The sequence below is a fragment of the Coenobita brevimanus genome, chromosome 110 (genome assembly GCF_032717465.1).
Source record: "Coenobita brevimanus isolate Jiangsu-jjx chromosome 110, ASM3271746v2, whole genome shotgun sequence".
Classification (NCBI taxonomy): Eukaryota; Metazoa; Arthropoda; class Malacostraca; order Decapoda; family Coenobitidae; genus Coenobita; species Coenobita brevimanus.
The window spans coordinates 38,665,800-38,691,345 of record NC_137063.1 but is presented as its reverse complement, the minus strand read 5'-3'; the positions used below and the strand labels follow the sequence as shown (position 1 = coordinate 38,691,345).

The following is a 25,546-nucleotide window of genomic DNA, read 5'->3' as shown; positions in this document are numbered from 1 at the left end:
CCACATCCAGTCCGTAACGCTTTTTCGTGACTAGTTTCGTGTTCTAGTGTAAATGTTTGGTTACAGCTCGGCCTTCAGTATGAAGAGGTGGCAGTTTTAGGCCATGTTAAAGTGGACAGAGTATAGACTGTCACACCACTCCTGCTTTCCACCTCCACACATACATTCCACGGCTGGTTATGAGTAATTTTTGGTTATGAAAATTGGGTTGTGGTAGGAATGAACCCCTTGAAGCCGGTGACTCTAATTTATTCTTCCCATCAGCAGACGATTGTATTCAGCTAAGAGGAGAATTTGATCGGGAGGAGATAGATACTGTATATCCTTAATAAACCCCTTATCTTGTAACATGAAGAAAATCGTCTGGAAGTAACAAGAATAAAGTGAAAAAAAAAAACAGCATCGGAGAGAAGGGGTTCAGGGGTACGGTGATTACTTAGAGAGTAGATTAAAGCGAAAGGTGTGGCTAATGAGCTGGCATGATTAGTATGGTAATTGCAGAGATATATTATCAGTTAGTATAGATAATTATGGAAATGAGGGGATAATGGAATTGAGTGATTAGTCTGTAAGGGATAAAATCTATTAAGCACATTGCAGTTTTCACACACACACACACACACACACACACACACACACACACACACACACACACACACACACACACACACACACGGGCAGTATACTATATATATATATAAATAATGTAGATACATACGAGAGAGGGAGAGGGGGGGGAGAGCTAGAATTGTGACTGTAGGGTGCGTAAAAAGGGAGAAGGGGGCGGGGGGGAGGGGGAATTGGACACTACAGTAACATGAGGGAAGGAGGGGGGGGAGGTTTTAGGGGGGTTAAGAGGAGGGGAGGGATATTGGGTGGGTAAAGGGATGGAATGGGGTGGGGATATGCATGGGGTAGAGGAAGAAGGAGGAGAGGGTAGGTTGCTAGAGTAAGTACAGGAGGAAATGAGAATAGGGAGAGGAAGGAGAGGTAGGGATGTGGCGGGGTTAGGGATCGAAAGGGTATAGGGGTTTGGGGGGAGAGGGAAGGGAGGGAGTAGTCGCCTGAGATGGGGTCATTACAGGTGGTTAACTAACGACCTCCCGGCCAGCCAATAGGGACCGCTCATTTCGGATTCATGTGATAAACGGCCCGGTATCACTTTGGTAAATATTTGTGTCTCTAATATTCCGACTCCACACGCTGTCAGATAAACATGGCGCCTCCCCTGAATCACGCTGAAAATCGACTTTATTATTCCCGGGGTTCGATTCCTGACATTTGAGTACAAAATCCCCCCGGCCTTTTAAACTTTGTGATCGATGAAGTTAAGTTTGGGTACGGTCGATAATTATAGTACTTTGTGGCATGTACTGTTGGTTGCTTGATGCTGTTGCTAGCCTATAGTTTTTTCGCGTAAACATGGTCTGGATTTTAGTTCTTTCTCATTTTGTTTCACGTAGCTCAGTGTCATAAAAAGACTATACTACGGCGCTGTATCCTTTCCTTATCACTTCAAGACAAGCATTGTATTTTGGTATCATCTTTTGTTACAGCTTCGGATTCGAGGTGGAGTGATGGCAGTTTTAGGCCAAGAATAAGTGAAAAGAGTATACTTGGTTTGAGTACGGTCGATATTTACCGATGTTGTTGCAGTCGCTAATGGGTGGTTGATGCGGGTGGTGGTATTGATGCCTGGGTGTAATTAGTGGCTGGCTGGATCCAATTCCCATACTGCCTCCTCACCACCACGTCCTGACTCTCCTCTAATCACCTGTGCCTTTATTATATCAACTTATTTCATCATTTCCACCCGTCTTACCTCGTTTTTAATTCTCGCCCGCGTTGCAACTCGTCAGATGTATGAGAGCAACGCGAGCTTATCTTGTTCTTGGCGTTGCTGTTGTTGCCTTAGCAAACTTAAAATAACCTTGACAGGATTCAAAACATCCATCCCACAGCCTTCATTTCCACATGGTCTGCTTTCCTGCCCCAGCCCCACAGTCCATTCCATTGCTCACTACGCCCATTTCTTTACCCCACCTCTTCTGACGGTTTCATGAGGCATTGCAGATCACGCCGTCGAAAAATTCGCCTGTCCCTGTCGTTTTTCCTGGAAACCTCCTTAGTCTTCCCTACCTCCCTCCCAGTTCTTCTTACCTCCCTATTAATCCGTCTTGTCTCCTTTCCAACCCCTCTTGACCCTCAGGTATTCATGTTGGATCAGTATTGTCCGGCTTATCTTTATCCCTTTCAACTCATGTTATTTACCTCATATTCGGCTTACAGGAGACCACTTGCAGAGGCTGAGTTCATGAAGGCTATATGTAAACCTTTCTGTCCGGCAATTCTGTCATGAACTTAACTGAATTTGTCTGATCGTTTAAAGAATAATACCAGTGTAATGAAAGGGCTAAACCATTTTGTCACTTTTCAACGTGTCTTTGCATCCTCTCCAACCCCCTTCCCATCCATACAGCACTTCATGTAGTTCCAGCCCCTCTTGCCTCCTTTTCAATCAGGTTTCATTCTCATATTAACCCGTCTTATTGCCAGTTCAGTTTGTCTTGCTTCCTTTTCGACTTGGTGTATCTTCTTTGTAACCTGGTTCGTCATCACTTGTAGATCGTCATGCCTCATTCCTTGTTGCCCTGCACACTTCTCAGCCCGTTTTGTTATCCATTTATCTCGTAAGGGTGGTTTCTTGCAGACTGAGTAAGGTTGGTTGGCAGTAACAAAGTGTAGCCTAAAATTCTGAAAGTGCAATAAAGACATCTCTTAACTACCTTCCTCAGGGGTTTCTCCATAGCTGAATAAAATTGTGGTGGTTGTGATGGTAAAAATAATTACAAAGTTAGCAGTGCGTCATAAGAACGAGAGTTAGAGTGGGCTAAGTTAAGTCTTGCCTCTCTTGTAGCTTCTTTGTTTTTTTCTGACAGCATCGACCGCTCAACTCAGACTAATTATCTTGGAATGTATTATTAATATCTCTTAATTGCTTAATTCAGACAGGGTGTTATTAAGATACAATAGTACTGATTTGCGTGTCATTGTTTAATCAGGAGTCAACGATGAAGGATTTTTTTAATTTGAGATGATTAACAAAAGTATGAATCAAGGGAATAAATTCAGAGCAATAGACCACATACTGATCTGATAGTGTCCAGTTAGGATGCAAAAATTATCAACGAAAAATAAGACATTGTTGAAAGATTAATGTTTGTCCGATATCTGCTCCAGTCTCATCTCCATTCTAAGCCCTTATTCGTGTCCCATATTGCCAATTTCTTATATGTGTGTTTTGTATCCTTCTCAGTTGTTGTGTTGTTCTGTGTTTCATTTTTATTCCAACATTTCGTCTTAGGGTTTTGTATGCGTACTATAATCATGCAGACGATCAGTTCATCCATCATTATTATTATTATTATTATTATTATTGTCATTGTTGTTGTTGTAGTGGTGATTGTGCAGTTGAGGTGGTTCTGTTTTAGGTGGCTGGGTGTTTTCTTTTTCTCTCTTTTCTTTTTTTAACAGGCATTTTCCTATTTTTATTTACAATTTTATTTACAGTATACAGCTGCGGTGCAAGTATGACAGTCCCTGCAATTCATCATCCATTCCATTCCATCTCACTTCATTTCCTTCCATTCCATTTCATTCCATGTAGCCCCTTTCCATTTCATTTTTTCCCGCCTCGTCCCCCACCCAAACCCGCTTCCGCAAAATTCCATCAGGGCAAAAACAGATGTGGGAAGAGAATTAGGAGAGGCTAAAAAAATGTGGAACTGGGTTGCTTGGTCCCTGAGGTGTGGCCTGTGATGCAGCGCTGGCCATTTACCAGGCTTTGATAGCAGTAATTGTCTGGTGATTGGGCGAGGGGGCAGGCCAGGGCAGGGGAGGGAGGAGGGGATGAAGAAGGGGTGGGAAAGGGATGAAGAAGAGAGAGGGCTTGGGATAAAGGATGAGGGGAGATGGGATGAAGAAAGGGTGGGAATGGGATGAAGAAGAGAGAGGGCTTGGGATAAAGGATGAGGTGGGAAGAGATGGGATGAAGCTGGGAGGAGAGGAATGAGAGGTGAGTGGAAGAGGAGGGGAGGGAAGGGGTGGGGAAGGTGTATGAAGGAGTGAAGAGGAATCAGAAGCTGTGAGAGATGGGACTAGAGAAGGAGGGAATGGGAGAGGCGGAGAGAAGGGTTAAGAGAAGGAAGGGGAAGAAGTAGGGTCGAGGAAGTAGAGGAGGGGGGGAGGGGATGAGTGGGAGGGGTGGAGAGAAAGGTTGAGTAAGGGACGAGAAATGAGAGGGGATGAGAGAAGAGAGTTTAGGAGAAAGGGAAGGGTTGAGAGAGGGGATGAAAGGGAGGAAGAGAGATGGGAGAGGGAAAGGGGGCGTAGGGGTTAGGATGATAGATGAGAACGGGAATGGGGAAAAGGATGGGAGAGAGGAAAGAAGGTGGAGAGGACAGAAGAGGGGACGGAAGGGAATGGAAGAGGGATTGAAAGAGGGCAAGGGGATGAGGAGAAGGAATGGGAGAAGAGAAGAGGTGGGATGATGGATGATAATGGGGAAAGCGGAGATTAATAGGAGGGTAGATGAATAAGAGAGATGGGAGGGGAGGGAGGAATGGGGAGTGAGAATGAGGGTGGGGAGAAGGGATGAAATAAGAGGGAGTTATGTGGGATGAAGGTGTGGGAAGGAGAGTCGGGTGGGAAGGTAAATGAGAGAGAGGGGTAGGGAGGGGAGGGGAGGGGAGGGAAGAGAACAGGGAATGTTACTGGGCGAGGGACTGAAGGAAGGGAGGAGAGTGAGGAGACGGGATGAGAGGGAGCAGGGGAAGGGAAGGAAATGTATGATGGATGATGGGAAGGAAAGGGGAGAAGGATAAGAGAATAGATATAGGAGAAATTTATATAGTGTTCGAGAAGGAGGGGAACGGTAGAAATCCGGAGAGAGAGAGAGTTATGAGTTAACGAAGAGAGTTGGCCTAAGAGAAGTTAGAATTAAGCCCAGCCAATATTACTCTCTCGTGGCTATGAAATTTGGACCTGTAATTTAGATGCACTGAAAACACGATCAAGCAAGTCGTAGAGAACGCACGCAAATCGAGTTTCAGTTCGATTTTGCTTGCCCATTTTTAGAAACCGATGAAGATCTCAATAAAGCAGAAATCATCAAACCTCGAATCTTTTTAATTTTTTCCTTCTTTTACCAGTATCTCTGCACACGAACCGGAAATGCCTGTGGTCTTGGTCTTAAGAATAAATTGGAGGGGTTCTTATAATTTACTTCAATTCCAGCGGCCGTATCTACATCGTGGATTAATTTTAGAAAGGCGGTTAGAATCAGCTCAAACGAACGCTTCCGCAACCTTTTGACCGTGTTAATTAATGTTTTCATCGCTCTGATAACAGTTGGCTACGTGCAGATAAAACAGTGAAATAATGTTAATGACGGCGTGTGTGTTTTAAATCGGACTGACAGGGCGGCTGGCAACATTAATTATATCCTGTGGCGTGTGACTGACGGACAACAACAACAACAACAACAAGAACAAGAGCAGCAACAACAGCAACAGTAACATCAACAACATATACAATAACAGAATACAATTGCTTTATACACAGCGCCAACCGAACTGAATATCCTTGTCAGTCATTAGAGTGATATCGCCTTTATTATCATGTTTGCTTTCACCCACACACTGTTGTTTGCATTTCTGATGTAATTTATTTTCGTCTATTCCATTATCATCATCATAGTCAGCATCATCATCATCGTCATCGTCATCATTTCCCGCTAATACATGGGATGGAGGACTCTCTTAAGGACGGTAGACACATTTATTGCATCCTCTAACTGCAAAATATGAAACTCAAAAAAATATTAAATTCCGTATAACGTCAGTCGATTTTATTCAGGTGATTGAAGACCACCGCAGCCAAACGGTTATTGAACCCAATTAACCCCTCAATCAGGTGACATACTACGATTATTACCAATGCCATACGATTTTATCCAACTTCAGGGCATGCCTTTAGCATTGAGTGGGTTCATAATGGCTATACCTAATTTCCCTAGTTAGAAAAAGAAATCTCCCCATGGCTGAATAAAATCATCTGGTCGTAGCCAAAATAGAAGATAGTAATGTACGTCAATGGAGTGAAGTGATTAAGCGTTGGTATCATCCGTATCTTCCGCCTCTTGTTTACTTGTGTCTCTTTGCTTTGTAGGGTCAAGCAGTGTGGCGAGATAATAAGTTCATGATTTCCCGTGTGTGTGTGTGTGTGTGTGTGTGTGTGTGTGTGTGTGTGTGTGTGTGTGTGTGTGTGTGTGTATTTACCCGATTTTTGGGTGGGTGGAACACAACTTGATAGCCAGTTGCGTTTTCCATTTTTTTATATATAAGATACACATTGTTTGAAATTTCCTTCCTTCTGCTGCAGACAAATTAGATGGCGATGGTTCTTCATTTTTTCCCTTCGTTTTTCTCGAGCATTTCAAGATGGCCGCCACAGAAAAGAAAGTTGCCAAATTCACCAAAAGCAAAATTTTAGCACCTCGTTCTGTGCAGCGATAAATTTTGAGTTTTATGCCCGGGGGAAGATAATAAAACTGGTGTATTTATGGCCACACGTCGCATGCGTGACAAGTCGTAAAGCGCGGACGTCGTGTGTAAAGATATTGAAAGGAACAGGACAGGTGGCATGGCGGTGGATGGTGAATGAGATTTATTTTTTTAATGTATCTTCTTATGGTTTGCTAGAGTGGGTAGAGAATTGAAATTGTAAACTTTATATAGATAGATATATAGATAGGTAGTAATTGATAGATAACTGGAGATAGAGATTTAATGATATATCCTTTTATGATTTGCTGTCTTGGTATCTAAACTTTGTAAGGGATAAAGAAGGTATTTTAATCAGAGAGAGAGAGAGGGGAGGGGGCGGGACCTACAACTGGAGATGCTAAAAGAAGAACGGACGTAAGGAAATGGCAGTCAAAATCTCTAGGTATGTTGGAGCTTTATCAAGAAAATGAGTTAATGGGATAATAAGGAAACAGGCATAATACAGCGACACATGGACAGAATAAATACAGGAAAGAAAGAAAAATCGTATTTGAGATTGAGAGACAAAGATTGACACATAGCGGGACATGGGTTTGACATTTCCTATTTTTAAAAAGTTTGCAGCGAGGGAGGTCGAAAGAAAAAGTGGAAGGGGAGGAATCCAAGACATGAACAGAGAGAGAGAGAGGGAAGGGGGGAGTGACTGTAAAGAGGGAAATATGTGAGAGCAGGGAGCAGTAAAGGAAGATGGAAGGATGGATGTAGGCAAAATGAAAGGGTTGAAGAAAGGTGTAGAGAAAGGAGAAATATCTTGTGTGGTTTAACCCATTTTTACTTAAACCATTTGACGATAGAATTACTGCAGTATATAACACTCCCTCGTACTTAAAGGAATCAAGTAATAATAGTGGTTGTGTAACCTCTGTATTATGGGTGATGTTCTTATATTAGAATAAAATCACCAGATGGTAAAAGGAGCGAATTATGAGGAAAATGTAGAAGTTGCCATCGTACTTGAGGGGCTAGTAATATAACAGAGTAATACGTGTTTTGATTAGCTGTCCTGACCATAACAATAGTTGCCACCCGTCGAGCAATTGTCCTGGACCCTGTTTTATAATGCTTCAATAATTCACGTAACCCAACTCTCCTTCACATGACTTCACCCTCGTCATTCACGTAACATCACTGTCCTCCTCACGTGACTTCGCCCTGGGCATTCACGTAACTTCTTTCACCTCTTCACATGAATTCACTCGTCTTCATATTACGTGACCTTATTTGTAACCTGATTTGACCTGACCTTTTCCTTGCAGGTGACATGACGGGGAAACACTCCATCTACACTATCTACGAGGGTCACGAGATCATGTTCCACGTCTCCACCATGTTGCCTTTTTCTAAGGACAATAAACAACAGGTCAGTAAACATGAATTCCTTACTAAATATAGGACCAGTTCCTTGTGGGTTTAGGAAGCTTTCAATTATCTTTTTTCATAGTTATTTTGCCAATTTTGCGGTAATGATCTTTTTCTTGTTACTTATACCATATTAATGTGGATATTATTGTGTAAAAACAAGATACACTAGAATGCTAGCTTGCCATAAAACAGGAAGTAGGTGTTAGAAAGTTAGAAAGCCGCCTTGAATGACGATGAAAAGGTTCGTAGCGTCTTCAGTTAGTCATGTATGGTTATTATTCATTCTGTCACCTTTCTTAAGTTGATATGGTTCTATTGGGTGGTTATTGTTCGAGTTACCTGGGGCACAAAACAGGTAAGAAAGGTAAGTTATTAGCATTTTCTACCCTTAATAATTATAATGGTAAAAGTAAAGGTAATAATAAGAATAAATCAGTTCAGTTATTTACGATTGGCGGAGATATGGGAATCGTTTTCGTCACGAATTCTCTCTAATATTCATCGTTTGATGGTACATAGGTGGCTTGTTGATATACGTAATCCATTAATATTTTTCAACACAAGTAAAACGCACCAGAGTGGATTTTGTGTGTGTGTGGGTGTGTGTGTGTGTGTGTGTGTGTGTGTGTGTGTGTGTGTGTGTGGGTGTGCTTTATTAGTCATGACGCATAATGACTAGAACTGAAAATCTGAATCTGGAATTTAGTTAAAGAATTACTGCCTAACATAACTAAATACTAGAAGCTGGCTATTCTTATCCGTTCTCTGGCTACACCGAAAATCTGTAGCAAGTACAGAAAATAATATTGGTAATAAACATCATAACAGTGATAATAGGTTTCATGTTCCTGTAGAAGTTATTACCTCACTTGTAGATAACACTGCATAGTCATGATCGATTATCTACGTGTGTTTGTTTTGATCATCTGACGTTCGTGGTTTGGCGAATAACATCCTTTTCTTTCGTTTTGTTCTTGTTTTTCTCTTTTTATCATACGTATATTATATCGTTATTTGTGCAAGACACGACATTTACGACAAGTACGAGGAGGAAAATCATGAGTGAAAACAAGAGAGAGAGAGGGGGGGGAGGGGGGAGACTGACAGAGCCCAAGGAGACAGACAAAGACAGCCACTCAGGCATAATCAGCCTCCTCTTGTCTTCTTAACTTTCCCCTTTGTCTGTGCTTCTCTATTTTACTTTGTGGTGTTCATTTGTCTTTGTCCGTCTGTATGTCTGTTTGATCACAATTTTTCTTCTTAAAAAGTTGCCCTGACTGCAACTGCGTTTGTTTTATCACGTTAAAAAAATTTTACTAGTTTTCGTTTTTTTTTTTTTTTTTTTAATTTATATTTCTTTTCATTGTATTCTTTCCACTACGACATACCTTTTCATTTGTCTCATTATCCTTTTCTGCACCCCCTTAAACCGTCACTTCCGGATTCTTTTTTTATTTCTCTTCGTGGTCCTACTAATTGTCGTCACTGTTCTTATGAAATTGAATGTCGTTATTGCCATGACATTAAACTACTGTTGTAGATCATTAGTAACTTTCTTCCAGAGAAACCCCTTCACAATGAGATCTCTGTCTTAAGCTGAATAAAATCGTCATCCGATAGCGAAAGGCTTTTAAAATCGTCACACTGAAGGGGTAAAAAGAAATGTGTGTGTGTGTGTGTGTATATATATATATATATATATATATATATATATATATATATATATATATATATATATATATATATATATACAGTGTGTGTGTCAGAGAGAGAGAGAGCAGGAACCACAAATACAAGAGACATGCAGACCTGAGAGATGAAAGGAATGTTGATAATAGAAAAAAGAAAGGAGTGCAAAAAAGAGGAGAGACTGAGGGATAAGCAGCGAGGGGAGTGTGTGGGAGTGGGGACAGGTGTGTGTATGTGTGTGTGTGTGTGTGTGTGTGTGTGTGTGTGTGTGTGTGTGTGTGTTTTGCTGAATGTCAACTCTTCCTCTTACATACTTTTTTCCCCATCTTTCTTCCACCTTTCCCACATTCCATGTTGACTTTAGTATCATAACCGTTTCCACCACTTCCCTCCTTCCTTCCCCTTGTGTCTTCTCTCTCCTTTCCTCCCTTTCCCTCCACTCATAATTTCACTGCACCTTTTACCCCTTACTTTCATACCTCTTCTATTCCTTCCCGCTGCCCTTCATTCCCTACTTCTACCCATTCCCTATCCTCTCCCTGCCTTCCCTTTTTCCCTCCCTGCCTTCCCCTCTTCCATTCCTCCCTTTTCTCCCTCGCAGCAGGAGATAAGGGCGCGGTGTTTTTGGTGCGTGCATGATTGATGGTAGGGAGGGAGGGAGGGAAGGAGGGAGATGTCAGGTAGGAAAGTTGCAAAGGGAAGCAGGTAGAGAGAGACTAGGGATGAAGGCATGGGAGAGAGAGAGAGAGAGAGAGAGAGAGAGAGAGAGAGAGAGTTGGGGGGATGGGGAGCAGAAGGGAAAGAAAAAGACAGGAAGAAAGGCAAGCATGCAGAAAGGAAGAGGCGGGTAAAGAATGGAAAAGAGAACGAAAGATGAAAGGAGAAGAAGGCTGTAGGAACGGTAGTTGAAGAGGGAAGAAGGATGGAAAGGAGGGAAGTTGGTAAAAGAGGGAGAAGACAAAATGAGGAGGAAAAGGGAGGAAAGGGAAAAAAAGGCAGATGGGGAGGGAAATACAGAATGGAGGAATTGGGGAGGAAAGAGGTATATTGGGAGTAAACTGGAGAAGGAAGGAATGGAGAGAGAGGTGGAGAAGAGGGAAATTTTGAGAGAGAGTGATGATGGAGAAATGCAGGAATGGAGAGAGTCTGGAAATGGAGAGAGTGAAGGGAATAGAGGGAGTGAAGCTGGGGAGGGAGGAGTGGAGAAAAAACATATGTGAGAGGTGGAGAGGGAGGAAGCGAAGAAGAGAAATAGATATATACGAAACTCAGAGAGAGACAGAGATGTAAAATAGGGTGAACTGGAGCAAATGAAGATGAAAGGAAGCTGATAAATAAGACAGATAGTTGAGGAAATAGATTAGTATGCATGGAGGAGATACCGAAGAGAGAGAGAGAGAGAGAGACGCAAGCAGAGAAGAGGGGGGGGGTTAGGAGGGAGGGAAGTAGGAGGGAGGGACCTGGTGTCACTTTTTATTTTCCTCGCTCGCCATTCATGCCTAATGAGAGTTGGGAAGCCTGATCCTGCCTCCCTCCCCCCTCTCTCTCTCTCTCTCTCTGTATCTATTTATTTAGCTATCTGTCTATCTATCTGTCTCTCCTCCTACTTTATTTCATTCATTCTTTTCTCCATGTATCGCTTGCCTCTCCCCTGCCTCCCCAGCGTCGCCAAGAACACGGTACATAACTTGAACTCGACATAAATCAGGTCTTCATCACCAGCCAGACCAACTCCCCAAACTACTGCCGCTCTGAGTTGATTGAATTCGATAATACTGACTAGCGATAGGTAATTAGCCACGCTTCACGGCGGGCCAAGAGAGGTGTGACGTGGCCCGGGAGTGGGGTGAGAGGGGGAGAGGAGTGCTAAAAGGGTACGGAGAGAGAGAGAGAGAGAGAGAGAGACTTTTTACTAGAGAGAAATCGAAAAGACTCATATAAACATCAATAATAACTAGTGAAAATTAGGCCCAAAGTATTTTTTTTTTTATATGCCTGGGTTGATGGTGTTTTGATCGTACTGCTATTTGAATGAATATTACTAGCATGAAAGGAGTGAGACGAGAATGAAATGTGAGGGAAAGCAAGTGGAGAGAGAATTTTAGGGAGAGAGAAAGAGAGGAAAAAAATAGCCCTTTAAAATAGAGGAGTAGATAGAAGGAAGTTAAAAAAGGGAAGAAGGTTGAGAGAGATTGGGGGAGGGATAGCGTGTGTGTGTGTGTGTGTGTGTGTGTGTGTGTGTGTGTGTGTGTGTGTGTGTGTGTGTGTGTGTGTGTGTGTGTACTTGCTTAGGTACACAAACCACACTGGCTTTACGCCCTCAGTGAAGTGATCCGATCTTAACTTCTGTGTGAGGGGTCCGTCCTACGCTAAATCAATCCTTTGACTACTGTCAGAATAAAATATAAAGACCTACTTGTTTTAAAAAGCGTAAAAAGGAAATAGACAGAAAAATAAAAAGCTCTAATAAAGAAGCCAAAAATAAAATGAAAAAAAGTTGAGAAAAACAAAAGGGCGGAAAAAAACAGAAGAGGGAGATGGAAGGTTATGAGAAATAGAGGAATGATTTCTTGAAAGATATAGATAGATAAATAGATAGGCTGATAGATAAAAATATAAATGTACAGTATAGATAGATGAATATATAGATGTTTAGAAATATAAATAGAGAGAGAGAGAGAGTCAGAGTTGCATGGGAAGAGAAGGAAAATAAAGGATAAAATAAATGAGAGGGCGAGAGAGAAGGAAACAAGGTAGAAAAGGAATGAGAGGGAGGAAGGGAACGAAAGAGGGGAAGGAGAGAAAGAGAGGGGAAGAACAGAGGGGATTTGAGTGTGAGAGGGGAGAGAGATGAACAAAGGAGATGAAACGAGGGGAGAGGAAAGATGGAGGGGAGATGAACATAGCCGGATAAATGAACAGAGAGAGAGAGAGAGAGAGAGAGAGAGAGAGACACTTTAGGAACTCTACAGTATACATATGAGTATTGTAGATGCAGTATAGTTATAAAAAGATTGTAATTGATTAACTGAGAATATAACATTACTAGCCAGGTAAACTAAAAAATAAAGTGGAGGAAATTATATAAAGATCAGAGAAAAGAGAGTGAGTGGGGGAGAGGGAGGGAGGATGAGTTGGGGTAGGAATAAGGACGAGGGAGAGAAGGAGGGGGGAAAGTGAAAATAGGTTGGGAATGAGAAAAAGATAGTTAAAATTAAAAAAAAAAAAAAGGAGGGAAGGAAGGAGAAGGTGAAAAAAAGAGGAGATAAGGAAAGTGGGGGATGAGTTGTGAAAGATGAAAGATTGTGAAGGAAAAAGGAACGTAAGGTGAAGGAGAGAGGGTGACACATATGAGAAGGAACTGGAGAGGAGAAAAGAACGTGAAAGAGATCGTGAAGTATAGGAGAAAGAGGGAAAACAGAACGAAAAGGAGAGGAGGAGAGCTAGTGAAAGTTGTTTGAGAGAGAGAGAGATGGTGAAGGCATTGAGATAGGAGAGTAACAGATGTGAAACAGAAGACAGAAACCAAACGAAAGTAGAGAAATGAAGAAAGAAGCTGAAAATGAGAAAGAAGTTTGGAAGAGAAAGAATAAGATAAAGAATGTTCTGTGTGGCTCAGTTTGGTAGAGAAAGGAATGGGAGGGAGAGCAACGAGAGAAAGAAAAATGAGAGAGGGAGAGAGAGGGGGGGAGATAGGAAAGAAGGGACGATAGTGTAAAGAAAGAGGAAACAGTGAAAGGAGAGAGTGAGGGAGAGGGAAGAGGGAAATAGACAGGAAAGGGGAGAGGAAGAGAAAGACATCTGAAAACGAGAATGGAATAGGAAAGAAAAGGAAAGATGGAGAGAGCAAGGGTGAGGAAAGATGGAAAGAGAAGAGTAAGAGAGGAAGGGATAGGAAAAGAAAGGAAAAAGGGAGGGAGAGAAAGGAATGGGGAGGAAAGGAAGGAGGGAGTAAGGATGAGAGAGGAAAGAAAGGAGGGAGAGAAGAACAAGGAAGAAAGGAAGAGGGAAAAAAAGAAGAGATACGGAAGAGGGATAAGAAAGAAAAGAAGCTATGAAAAGATAATTGTATGAAAGAGGGAAGGGAAAAGAATGACTTAGAGGGAGAGGAAACGAAAGAGAAGGATGAGGAAAGAGAGAGAGAGAGGAAAGATGGACAGGGGAAGGGAGAGGAAAGAGGGAGAGGGGAAGGGAGAGGAAAGAGGGAGAGAGAAATGTGCAACGAGGCGGGGCATTCAAGTTTCCAGGCCAGAAGTCAAAGAATCCGGGATGGTCTCTTTCTCCACCCTTTTCTCTCCATCTCCACCTCCACCCTTTTCTCTCCACCTCCACCTCAGGCGTTTTGGTCTCCACTTTTTTTTTTCCTCCACCTCTCTGCTTTTTTTTTTTTCCCTCTCCACCTATGCTGCTTTCTCTCCAGGGCATTTTCTCTTCACTTCTTCCCTTTCCACTCACTTCGGAACTTTTCTCTTCACCTCCAGTTCCACCTGGCTCTCTTTACCTTCATCTCCATTTTCTCTCCTCCACCTTTGTGCCCCGCCTTCACTTATATCTTTTCACTTCCACTGTTTTCTCTCCTCCTTCATCCCCGTCCCTTTCTCTCCACATCCACTTCCATCCCTTTCTCTCTACATCCACCTGCACTCCACTCCTTCCTCCTCCTCCTCCTCCTCCTCCACAGTTTCTCACTACCTCCACTTTTTTCAGTACCTCTTTTACTGCCTCCTTTTTTTTTTTTCATCACTACGGCCCTTTTTCTGTATCATTTTTGGGGGAGTCACTTTTTTCTGTGTATATCGATCATCCTCTCTCTCTTTCTCTCTCTGATTTCACCACATCTTCCGTTTCTCTGTCATTATCAGTTTTCCCTTCAGTCTCTCAGTCATCTTTCCTAGTCTCTTTTTTTTTTTTCTGTCTCCTTTATTTCCTCTTCTCTCATACTTTATATCCTTCTCTTCTTCCAGGTCCTCCTTTCTCCCGTTTCGTCCATGTTTCTCTAGTTTTTCTCATTTTTCCTTCTCTGTCCTTTTTTCCTCCACCTCCCTCGAATTCCCATCATGTCTTTTTCCAGTTTTTCCTTCTGTGCACTAATTTCCCGTCTCCCCCTCACCACGCCGCTTTTTCTGTTTTTTCTGTTCAAAACCATATTTTCCATTGAGCTTTTTGTCTTCATGTTTTTTATGGACAGTTTCCAGTTACTATACTATATTCGCCTTGGCCCAAATTTTTATTCTTTCAAAGCTTATTTCGCGCAACTCATTGGCAGAAAAAGACAATGCTACGGCTCTACATCCTTTCCACAGCACTTCTTCCTGACTAGCATCATATTTTAAGGTTATTTAAGTTGTTACTGCTCGGCAGTATAGATGGAGAAGTGACAGTTTTAGGCCAAGTTGAAATTAAAGGAGTATTGTGTTATTTATTGTCTGTTATTCACCGCCCTTTTTTTGCCTTCATTCTTATGTTTAGCTTATAGTTCGTTAAATTTTCCTTTTCGTTTTCTTCACTTTTTACTTCATTTCTCTCTCTCTCTCTCTCTCTCTCTCTCTCTCTCTCTCATGTATTCTTTTCCTTTTTTCATCATCATTGTCTGTTCTTTTCTCCTTCGAAGTCTGTCGTTTTTACTTGACTTTGTTTATCATAATTCTCAGTATCTTTTTCTTTCTCCCATTTCTCCTTCCATTGTCTCTTTCTCTCATCTCCTTCCCATGTCGCTCTCCATTCTTTTTATCACTGTCTCATTTCCCCCATTCTCTTCTTCCCTCTTACAGTCGTTTCCTTCTCATTCTTCTTCTTCACTTTGATGATTTCTTCCCATTCCTTTTCCCTTCTCCAGTTCAGGTCTCCCTTCCCTCACTCACCCATTTTTCTTCCCTCTGCTCCCTCCCCTCATGGCCCCCTTCACTTCATTTTCCTCTTCACTCCCTCTGCCTTCCACTTTGCATCTTTTTTTCCGTCTCCTCTCTTTCCTTCCTTTTTTTCCTTCTCTCTTTCCTTCCTTTCCCGCTGTTTCCATCTTTTCATCTCCTCATTTCATTCCTCGTCCAGTGTCCTCTTTTTCTTGTTTCTTCTCCTTAGTTTGATCAAAAAATGTTTCGCTCACTTTCAGTTCGTTTTTTCCCCCACTTCTTCCTTCTCCCCCCCCCCCGTTCGTCTTCCTCATTTTCCTCTCCCACCTCTTCTCTCCCTTCCCCCCCATCCGTTCCTCGGCGGTAACTTTCTCCTTTCTCTTCCCAGAATCTCCCCTTCCTTTTTTTTTTTTTTTTTTTTTTTTGGTGTTTTTTGTCCCCATTTCATTCCCACCTCATTTTCTTATTCTTATCCTCTTCTCATCTGCTCCTTTCGTCTTTCACTCACGTTTCCTCTGACATCTTTCTCCCTCCTCTCAGGTTCTTTACTCGTGTACATTCCACTTATCTACTTCCCTCTTCTCCACTCAGCTATCCTCTCCTCTCTTCTCTTCTCCTTTCCTCTCACCTCCTCTCCTCTCGTCCCTTCCTCTGCCTGCATCTTTCTGTTCCCTCTCAGTTTCTCCTCCATTCCTCTTTTCCTCTCTTCCCGTGTAGAAAAATCCATTCACCATTTTTCTTGCAAATTCTTCAAGTCATTTTGTTAGCTTGTGTGTGTGTGTGTGTGTGTGTGTGTGTGTGTGTGTGTGTGTGTGTGTGAACAAATGTGCGCCAGTGCAAAGTTGTGTTCTTGTGTATATACTTCACTTGTTGGTATGTGTGCTTGTCGTTGTGGACAGAGAGAGAGAGAGAGAGAGAGAGAGTTGTTGCTGAGTGAGGGTGTATGCTTGTGTATATACTTCGTCTACCAATAGATGCAGTATGTGTATCTCATTCAGTTTCATTTCCATCCATTTCGTTTCCGTAATTTCACCTTTATAGTTTGCATCCATCCTTTTGTCGTTGCTCCTTCATATCCGTCTCTTTTTCGTCTCTATCTTCTCCTGATTCCCTCTCTCAACCCCCAGTTCTCTCACCTTCCCTCAGTGACCCCATTCCCCTTCCTCTTCATCCATCCATTTCTCTTCCTCCTCACTTTCCCATCCTCCCTCGTCCTTCTGCATCCCCTTTCTTTCTCCCATTCATCCAACCCTCTTCTTCTTCATTCCCCTTCCTCCTTCCTTCCCTCCCCTTCCTTTTCCTTCCCCCTTGCTCTTCCGTCCCCCTTCCTCTTTCCTTCCCTCTTCCTTCCCCTTTCCCCTGCCCCAATCCCCACCCTTCCTCCTCGCCCTGCCCTCCCTTTGAACGGTCAGCAGCAATTGGTTTGTGTTCGCTTCATCGACAAGACAAACCCGACCAACTGGGCCCCTCTCACGGAGACACGCACACGCACGCACGTCCACACAGACACGATGACACGCTGGCACGCCTTTGCTTACACCCTGACACTCATTCATGTGCAAACAAAGAGAGATTCTCGCACCTATGTACATTTTTACACACACACACACACACACACACACACACACACACACACACACACACACACACACACACACACACACACACACACACACACACACACACACAACACACACACACACAAAAGGCAGGGGTTGACTGAGCCACCCTCCCTCATGCCTTGTAAGTGTTGAGAGATTGGTCCATTTAATTTGTTGTGTTAGATTTCACTCCGTTCCCCCTCACCCTGATGCCCTTCCTTCTCCTTCCTTTCCTCTGTTCGTTATTTCTCTTATTTTTTTTTCTCATTTAGTGCCATTCCTTCATCATTCACCTTCCCTGCCTGTCGTGTAACCACTACGAGATCGGATTTGTTCGTGTGGGTGATTTGCATCCAGTGCAGGGCTAAATCGGTTTTTCAGGAGAAGACTCACTGGACCGTAGTTCTTTAAGTCCTTCATGTCGCCTTTTGAGTGAAGCAGAATAATAGACGCACTTTCCATGATTTGGACATTGCTTTGGTATCTAAGAATTTTATAAATAATTGTGCTTGTTCGTTTTATGCAAAATCTCTTGTATCTGAAATAAGACCGGAGGGAAGAATTTGATCACCTTCGACCATTTTCCTCTCCTTTCCTCTCGGTGTAATACTGAAAATCACTTTTTTGTAGTAGTTTAGAAGGAAGATTGAGCTAGTAGTTGGCTGGGATGGCCCAAGCAGTTACTGCAAGGGGATTAGTTTTCTTCTGATACCTAGATGACAGTTAACCTGCCTAGTATGGTTGCACATATCTAATATAGCTTTACAGATCTCTGTGTTCCACAAACCTTTCGTCACGGCAAGACAGCGTTCTTCCAAAGAATATCAGTCTCTGTCTGTCCACTTAGCTGGATTTATGTCCATTTATCTCTTACCTAGTTTACCAGCTGGATTCCTTTTCTCTGCCTTTGTCTATTTATGCTTAACTCTTTCAGTTTCTGTGACTTTCCATCGTCCCATCTGTCTGGCTATCTTTCTATATATATCTTTCTGCATGTATATTAATTTTGCTGTCTAATAACCCCTACAATTAATTCCAGGCCACAAAGGGGTTAATATATACATAGGCACTGCTGTACGTCGAGGAACACCGCACGGCAGATCCCAGCGAGGGTGTTCATCAATTTTGTTTTAATATGTAAATTATGGTTGATGGGGGCCCGCTGTTCCTGAGGGGGACATGGAAAGGGAGAGGGGAAAGTGTGTGTGTGTGTGTATGTATATGTGTGTGTGCAGGATTTAAAGTGTGTCACGTATTTTTGTGAATGTCTCAGTATTTTTATGGCTTTCACACCTTGGTGGAGACCATACTGTATTTGCTGAGTCTTTTTGTTTATGTTTAGACTTGGATTATTGTTCTTTGGCCAAGTATCCACAGGCTACTTTCTCATTTATTTTGGATCTAGGCCGATTAATACGTTTTATGGGGTCGAAAAAAAAATGTTCAGTGAAATGAGATAACACGATTCCAAAGAGTTCACCAGCTTTCGCGAGGAGAGGCGGGGGCAGTCACCTTCTTCTTCTTCTTCTTCTTCTTCTTCTTCTTCTTCTTCTTTTTTTTCTTATTATTTGTTTTATTTTTTTTTTTTTTTTTTTTTTTTTTTTTTTTTAAGATCATTCTGTATTCTCATGGGGACGTTGGCAGTGTCAAATTAGAGTCTAGCGTACTTACTTTTTGTATCAGTGTTTTATTTTTTACCTGTTTCGTACCCACACCATATGCAGTATAATAACAGGAAATACGATAATCCTGCTCCTCTCATGCATTGTAGGAGACAGGAGGATTAAGTGGTTGTTCATGATGAGAATGAGGATGATGATGATTGTAAAGATGATGATGATGATGATGTTCCTTCTGACCTCCTTTATGACGGTAGGAAGTGACATTAGGTTCTTGATGGTGATGATGATGATGATGATTATGGTGTCAGTATGAGGCAAGGTATTAAATTATGACGCCAGGAGAGGGAGGGGGAGGTGAAGGGGATAGGATAAAGGGAGAAAGTGAAGAAGGGAGGGTGGGATAGTGAGATCTGGGAGATGAGAGGAAGGGAGGGAAGGGGAAGTGTGGGCAGGGGACACAGTGGGAGTGAGTGGGTGAAGTGTGAGAACAGCAAAGGAAGACGGAGGGTGGGAGGATGGGGTATGAGTAGAGGGAACGTTGGAGAGTAAGATGTGAGGCGGGGAGGGAAGGAGGAAAGGTGAACTGTGGGTAGGGGATAGTAAGGGAGGGCGATGAGGTATTGGGAGGGAGGGAGGGTGGAAAAGAGAGGTGTGGGGAGGGAGGGAGGAAAGGAAAGGAAAGGTGTGGGATGGGAGGGAGTAAAAGAGAGGTGTAGGGAGGGAGGAAAGAAAGGAGAGGTGTGAGGAGAGAGGGAGGAAAAGAGAGGTGTGGGGAGGCAAGCAGGAAAGGAGAGGTGTGGGGAGAGGAAGGTAGGTTGGAGCCTGTGCGGCAGGTGAGAGTGGCAGATCCCGGGAGATGGATGAGGCCGCTTGAGATGGAGTGTTGAGCTGAGGCGCTGTTGTGGTGACGGATGTGGTGATGATGATGATGATGATAAGGAGGGTAGTGAGAAGGACGGTTTATGGTGACGGATGAGATGCTAAGGTGATGCTAATGGTGATAAAAATAGTAGAAATCATTAGATATGAGGTGCCGATAATGATGACGATGAGAAGGAAGAGGAGGAGGAGGAGGAAGGAGGTGATGGTAATGATGACAAAATCAGTAAAATATGTGGTGGTGATTGTAATGAATGCGATGAAGGGAGTTAGGCAGTGATGATGGTGGTGATTGTGGTGAGGGATGAGGTAATGGTAATGATAAAGAAGATGAGAGTGGTGATGGCGGTAGTTGATCTGAGAGGTAAGGCTATGAACAGGATGATGGTGAGTTTAGTGATGGTGGTGGTGATGATGGTTGTTGCGAGCGATGAGGTGTTGGTCAAGATGACGAGGCTAATGGTGAGGGGTAATAGTTGTTGTGATGATGGATGAAGTGAAGGGTAAAGATAAGGATGATAAAAGTAAAGATGAAGAATGAAGTGAAGTACATGATGAAGTGGAGGATAAAGGTGGGGATGCTAGAAGTAAAGGTGAAGAATGAAGTGGTATATTATCGATGGTAGAAATGATGCTAGTAAGAATTATTGTGGTGGTGGTGTAGCGATGAAACTGGTCTTTGAGTGGTAGTTGTGTAATATGAAAAATAGTTTGTGAGAAAAAATATTAAAGTGTTGACTGTTTCATATGGAAATTGATATAGGAGTCAGCAGAAAAAATGAAATTGATAGCCATTCAGTTATCTGATCCCTGGACAGCCTTGCTGGAGAGACAGACAGGAAAGTATCACTTGAGCTTTTCAAATTTAATGTGAATTTTCTGAGAGCTGGAAATATATTCATCAGTCAGACACACTTCAGTCAGGTAACAGTTTTTATTGTGCATCTGCAACTGCCACGCAATTATATTCAGCTTAGGGTTGACTTTACGAACTGGAGGGGTTAGACACAGCCTTGATGAGTCCCCTTCACACCTTTACGAAATTGAATAAGATGGTCTAAGTATAACCAGAATGAAAGGAAAATTAGGTACTCTGACTCAGGTAAATTGCTCAAAAACTTATGATACAGGAGAGGACCGCATATTGTATTAAAAAAAAGAAAAATGAGCAAAAAGTTGAGCTGATGATTATGGAGATAGGTCGTTATCTTGGAAAGGCGGGTACTTCATTTTTAATTATCGCAAAAAATTAAAGCATCACATAAAAATGGTTGGTAATAAAAACGTCACAGAAAAATGGTGGGTTGGTTGATGAATTTCTGTCTATTACTCTGCCATTCCATTATTTCAGGGAGTGTGAATTTGGTATTACTCTCCTCCTCTCTTGTTCCATTTCATCTCATTTTTCGCCTGTGTTATTTTTTATCTTCTTATCTACATGGATTTCCTGGCCATTCGTCTGGCTGCAAGTTTATCCGTCAGGCTCGTTATTTATTTATTTATTTTTTTAATTACCTGACGACATTTTTTTTTTCTGCGTATCTCTATCTATTAATTAATCCGTGTGGTTTGCTCTCGAATCTCTTGTCTTTTGATTTAGTGCCAGACGACTGTGTGTGTGTGTGTGTGTGTGTGTGTGTGTGTGTGTGTGTGTGTGTGTGTGTTATCTGTTTATGTGTCTGTTTCCCCGTCTGGCTCTCTCGTATTTATTTATTTACTGCCTGACGACGTACCCCGAGAAATCATCCGGAGTGGCCGGGACAAAAATGGCCTCCCAGCAGCGTCCCCTTACACAACAGCGCCAGACATTCCATACTAATTCTCCTTCCACCTTGTACTCATCCAATTTTCCTGCGTAGTTCTCTCCTTTCGCTTCCTTCCCTCATATTACTTTGTATTCCCCCAGTTTTCCTATCTAGTTCCCTCCTTTCCCATCTTATAATTACTTTGTACCCCACTTTTCCTTCCTAGTTTCCACCCTTCTCGTTGTATGATTGCTTTGTACCCCATCACTTTTCCCGCCTAGTTCTTTCCTCCTGTTCCTTTCCTTTCATTAAATCACCTTGCTTCTGTATTCCTCTCCTTTCCCCCTCTCTCCTTATATCGTCTTATAACCTAACCTTCTTCCTTCACTCCTCTTTCGCCCAATCTTTATGTCAGTTTGTGCTCTTCCTCTCAACCTGTCAAGCGATCTCCTCTCGCGTCCTTTCTTCTCTTCATTCCACTCCTCTTATCATGTTATTTCGCTTCTGCTTAGCACAGGGGGTAATCTAGAGCTGGTTTATTTTCTGCCAACTCGGTACCTCCCAGCCTCCATCTGCTCATATATCAGGTCGAACTTTTCTATTTGCGTTTTATCCTCTAATTCTTTCCTGCTTTCTACCATCTGTTTTGTTTCACTGTTTATACTTTCAGTCTTTTGTTAAATTCCATTCTTCTCTTACTTCAATTGCATACTATTATTTCCTTTCACCGTCTTTTTTTTTTTTTTTTAATTGCCCTCCATCTCCGCTACACAGTACTTTTTTGCTATCATTCTTGTATCCTTTTTCGCCATCATTCTTCTCTCCTTTTTTTTTGCTATCATTCTTCTATCCTTTTTGACAATTATGTACCTACTTTTCCTGCTGTATATATATTAAGTTCCCTGTACTGCACATAGCACTAGTTTTGGTCCATCTAAATATACCTCACCTTATTGCTCTTCCGCTTGTACCTGTTTAATTTTAAGCTTCCGCCCAGCTTTTCTTAAAATTCTCTTGTCTTATTTTCTCCCTTCATTTCTTTGACTAGTTCTCTCCCTCTCCGTCTGTCTGTCTGTCTGTCTGTCTCTCTCTCTCTCTCTCTCTCTCTCTCTGTCTGTCTGTCTGTCTGTCTGTCTCTCTCTCTCTCTCTCTCTCTCTCTCTCTCTCTCTCTCTCTCTCTCTCTCTCTCTCTCTCTTCCACACTGCCACCCTCCCTCTTCCTCCCCATTCTCCCCCCCACTCCAGCCCCCCTTCGCGTCCCCCCAATATCGTTTCGGCGGCTGGAAGTTGGGGAGTTATTTCACAAAGTTGGTCAATTAATCGCCAGGGTAGGAACGGCGTGATGGTGGGGAGTGTCTACAGTCGTCCTAAGTCCTGGAGCTGGGGTGTGGGGAGGCGTGTGTGGGGTGGGGAGGCTAGTGTGGCGTGGGGAAGCGGGTGTGAGATGGGGAGTAACTCTGGAGAGGAAATAGGGAAGTAGAAGGTAAAGTTATGGATGTGGGGGTGGGGGAAATAGGGCAAGTAGGTTGACAGTACAGTAGGTATCTTTATAAGTACAGTTAGACTCGGTAGGGAGAAGATTTTGGTGTGGGGAAGAAGTCTGAAGGGGAGGTAGAGAGATATTAAGAAAGTTTATAGATGTGATTTGACGGTAGGAAGATGTGGAGAAGTAGGATAATGGGAGGAGGTCTGGAGGGGGATTAGAGGACGTAAGGAGACTACAAGATAACCCATAGATGTGGTTAGGCACTTAGGAATTGGTTAGAGAATTGAGATGGGTAGTTATATGGTGGGGGGGATCACTCAAATGGATGGGAAGCGATCTGGTGGAGGAGATTCGGAGAGGTAAGGAGGATAGGTTATAGGACTGCGGAGAAGTTTTGAGGAGATTTAGAGGTGATTTTCTGGAATGGAGAAACGTGTATGCGTGTGCGTGTGTTGGGGTGGAGGAGAGGTGTTGAGGAAGAAGTATGCTGTGAGGAGATGCAGAGAAAGAGGTTTTTACAGGGGATACTTGAGTCGATATTGAGGGATGGCGAGGTTTGTGTGTGTGTTTGTGTGTTTGCGGGGGGCAGGGGTGAGGTAGCTTGGAAATTAAAGTAGTTTAGAGGGATGGGGAGGTTGAGAGTGGTTGAGAAGGGGAAAAGGGAAGGAGTAGGGAATCTGTTCAGAGATATACAGGGAATACAGGAAGTTGTATTTGAGAAGACGGCATCCAGGAGTTTAGGGAAGGCAAATTAATCAGAAGAGACACTGAAGGAGGGAAATTTTGGAGGAACATACCGAAGGTTTGTGTAAATAAGACGGAGAATTATTCCAGAAAGCGAGAAGATGGAATGCGAATGAAATGTGCGGGGAAGGAAACTCACTTCGCTCATGGATTATAACGTTTCTGATCTATTCCAAGGACTTGTTCTTCCAGTTGATCTTGATGCAGACGATTTTACGTTAGGAGAGACTTCGAAGTTGAGGAATTAGTTTTGTGGTCCATTAACATCTTTTGTAGTGTGACGTTCTTGAGTTGAATAAAATCGTCTGGAAAAGGCTTGGATGAAATAGAATATAACGTCATCGGATTGAGGGGGTTAAGAATTGTGTCTTGGGGAAAAATGCAGAGGTCATACTTTAGAGGAGGATATATTAGTGTAGGATTGCTTAACGTGTATTTATGTTGTGCTTTGTGCCGTCATTTAGTTAACTGGTCTGGAATCTAAGCCTGAGTTAGGTATTTGACTGAGCGTGTGACTTTCTCAACAGTAACCCGTTTCCAGTGCCGAAGAGTCATTAATAAGCTATCAGTAATAATCAGTGTGAAGTTAGTTTTTTTTTTTTTTTTTTTTTTCGTGTAACATAATGATCTGGAACCTAAGAGTAATAACCCGTTTGCATTGGCTGAGAGGGAGACGTGAAATTCTTTAAAGAGTACTGATATGCATTCGTTTAATATATTGATGGAAAATATAAGAACAAACTAGATTTTTGACAAGGCGTATGACTTCCCCAATATTAACTCGTTCCCAGCGCCTGAGTCATTAATAAGCAATACTGTTTAGTCACCATGAAATTATTTAAAGTACTGATATGTTTTCCTTAAGTATAGCGATGTAGATTATAAGAGTAACTTCGAGATTTGGGAAAGCATGTGACTTTCTCAATAATACGCCGTTTCCGGAAAAAAATAATTAATATGAAATTCTTTGAAGTGTGCCCGAGTTGTTCTTTTGTTTAGTATATTGATCTGGAATATAAGAGTAAGTTGGATATTTGACAAAATGCATGACTATTTCTCAACAATACTCCGTTTGCATCGGCTCAGAGTCATTAATAAGCAATCGCCATCATTCAACACTCGCCTCCACACGGTGCCATCAATCTGACATTTTTTACTACCCTGTTATCGACTTTCGCTCACGTCTCTCTCACCTGTTTCGCTCCCTCTGCCGCCTGCCTGTCCGTTTGTCTGTTGGTAATTAATCATCTGGAAGTTTGTGACTCTCTTATCATGTGCTTCATAACTTCCATTCCCACGACCAGCAATTTATGTGCATTTAACTGTAAGCTTGTACCGAACCTGATTATTTTCCTATTAAATCTTTTTTTTCCACGTATTAATCTAAGTTTGTATCTGCCTACGATATGTGTAATTTTTTCCATACCCTCGTACGTCTTTTCGTTGTATACATATAGAAGTATTAACTTGCATACATACATACTGTACATACATACATACATACGTTCGCACATGCATACCGATACATACATAGCACTAATATCTGCCTCTCTCAGCTAAGTCTTACTTACCCACGAACCACCCTGTGCCTCATTTAATTCATCTACTCTGCCACTAATCAGTCTTCAAGCCGACCTGTCAACCCGTTCACCATCCAGGGCACTGTTCTTACCTACCATTTACCACTTTATCAGCCACTGTCTCCCACTAACCGTCCCTCTCTCCCCAACCTACCCACCTAACTGCCCCATCAAGTTCATCTTCTACCTACAGTACCTATTTAAGAGCTGTTTACCAGGCCACGCACCTACCTCCCCTCGTCTCTCCTTGTTTCTTACCTACCTGCCCACCTGCCAATTTCCCCGAGTCTCACCCGCACGCCAGGGTTAGTTACCACCCTGACTCATGCGCCCCATCCTTCCTAACCATCCTATCCTCCCTTG

At 42.6% G+C, this 25,546-nt stretch overlaps 1 protein-coding gene across 1 annotated transcript in view; it reads left to right on the top strand.

Moving 5' to 3' along the window:
* Nucleotides 1–25,546, top strand: part of LOC145417325 (GTPase-activating Rap/Ran-GAP domain-like protein 3) — a 750,816-nt gene that overhangs the window by 584,918 nt on the left and 140,352 nt on the right. Inside the window, exon 10 of the mRNA XM_080286003.1 lies at nt 7,883–7,986. Coding sequence (XP_080142129.1) covers nt 7,883–7,986 — 104 coding nt within the window. The remainder of the gene's footprint in view (nt 1–7,882; nt 7,987–25,546) is intronic.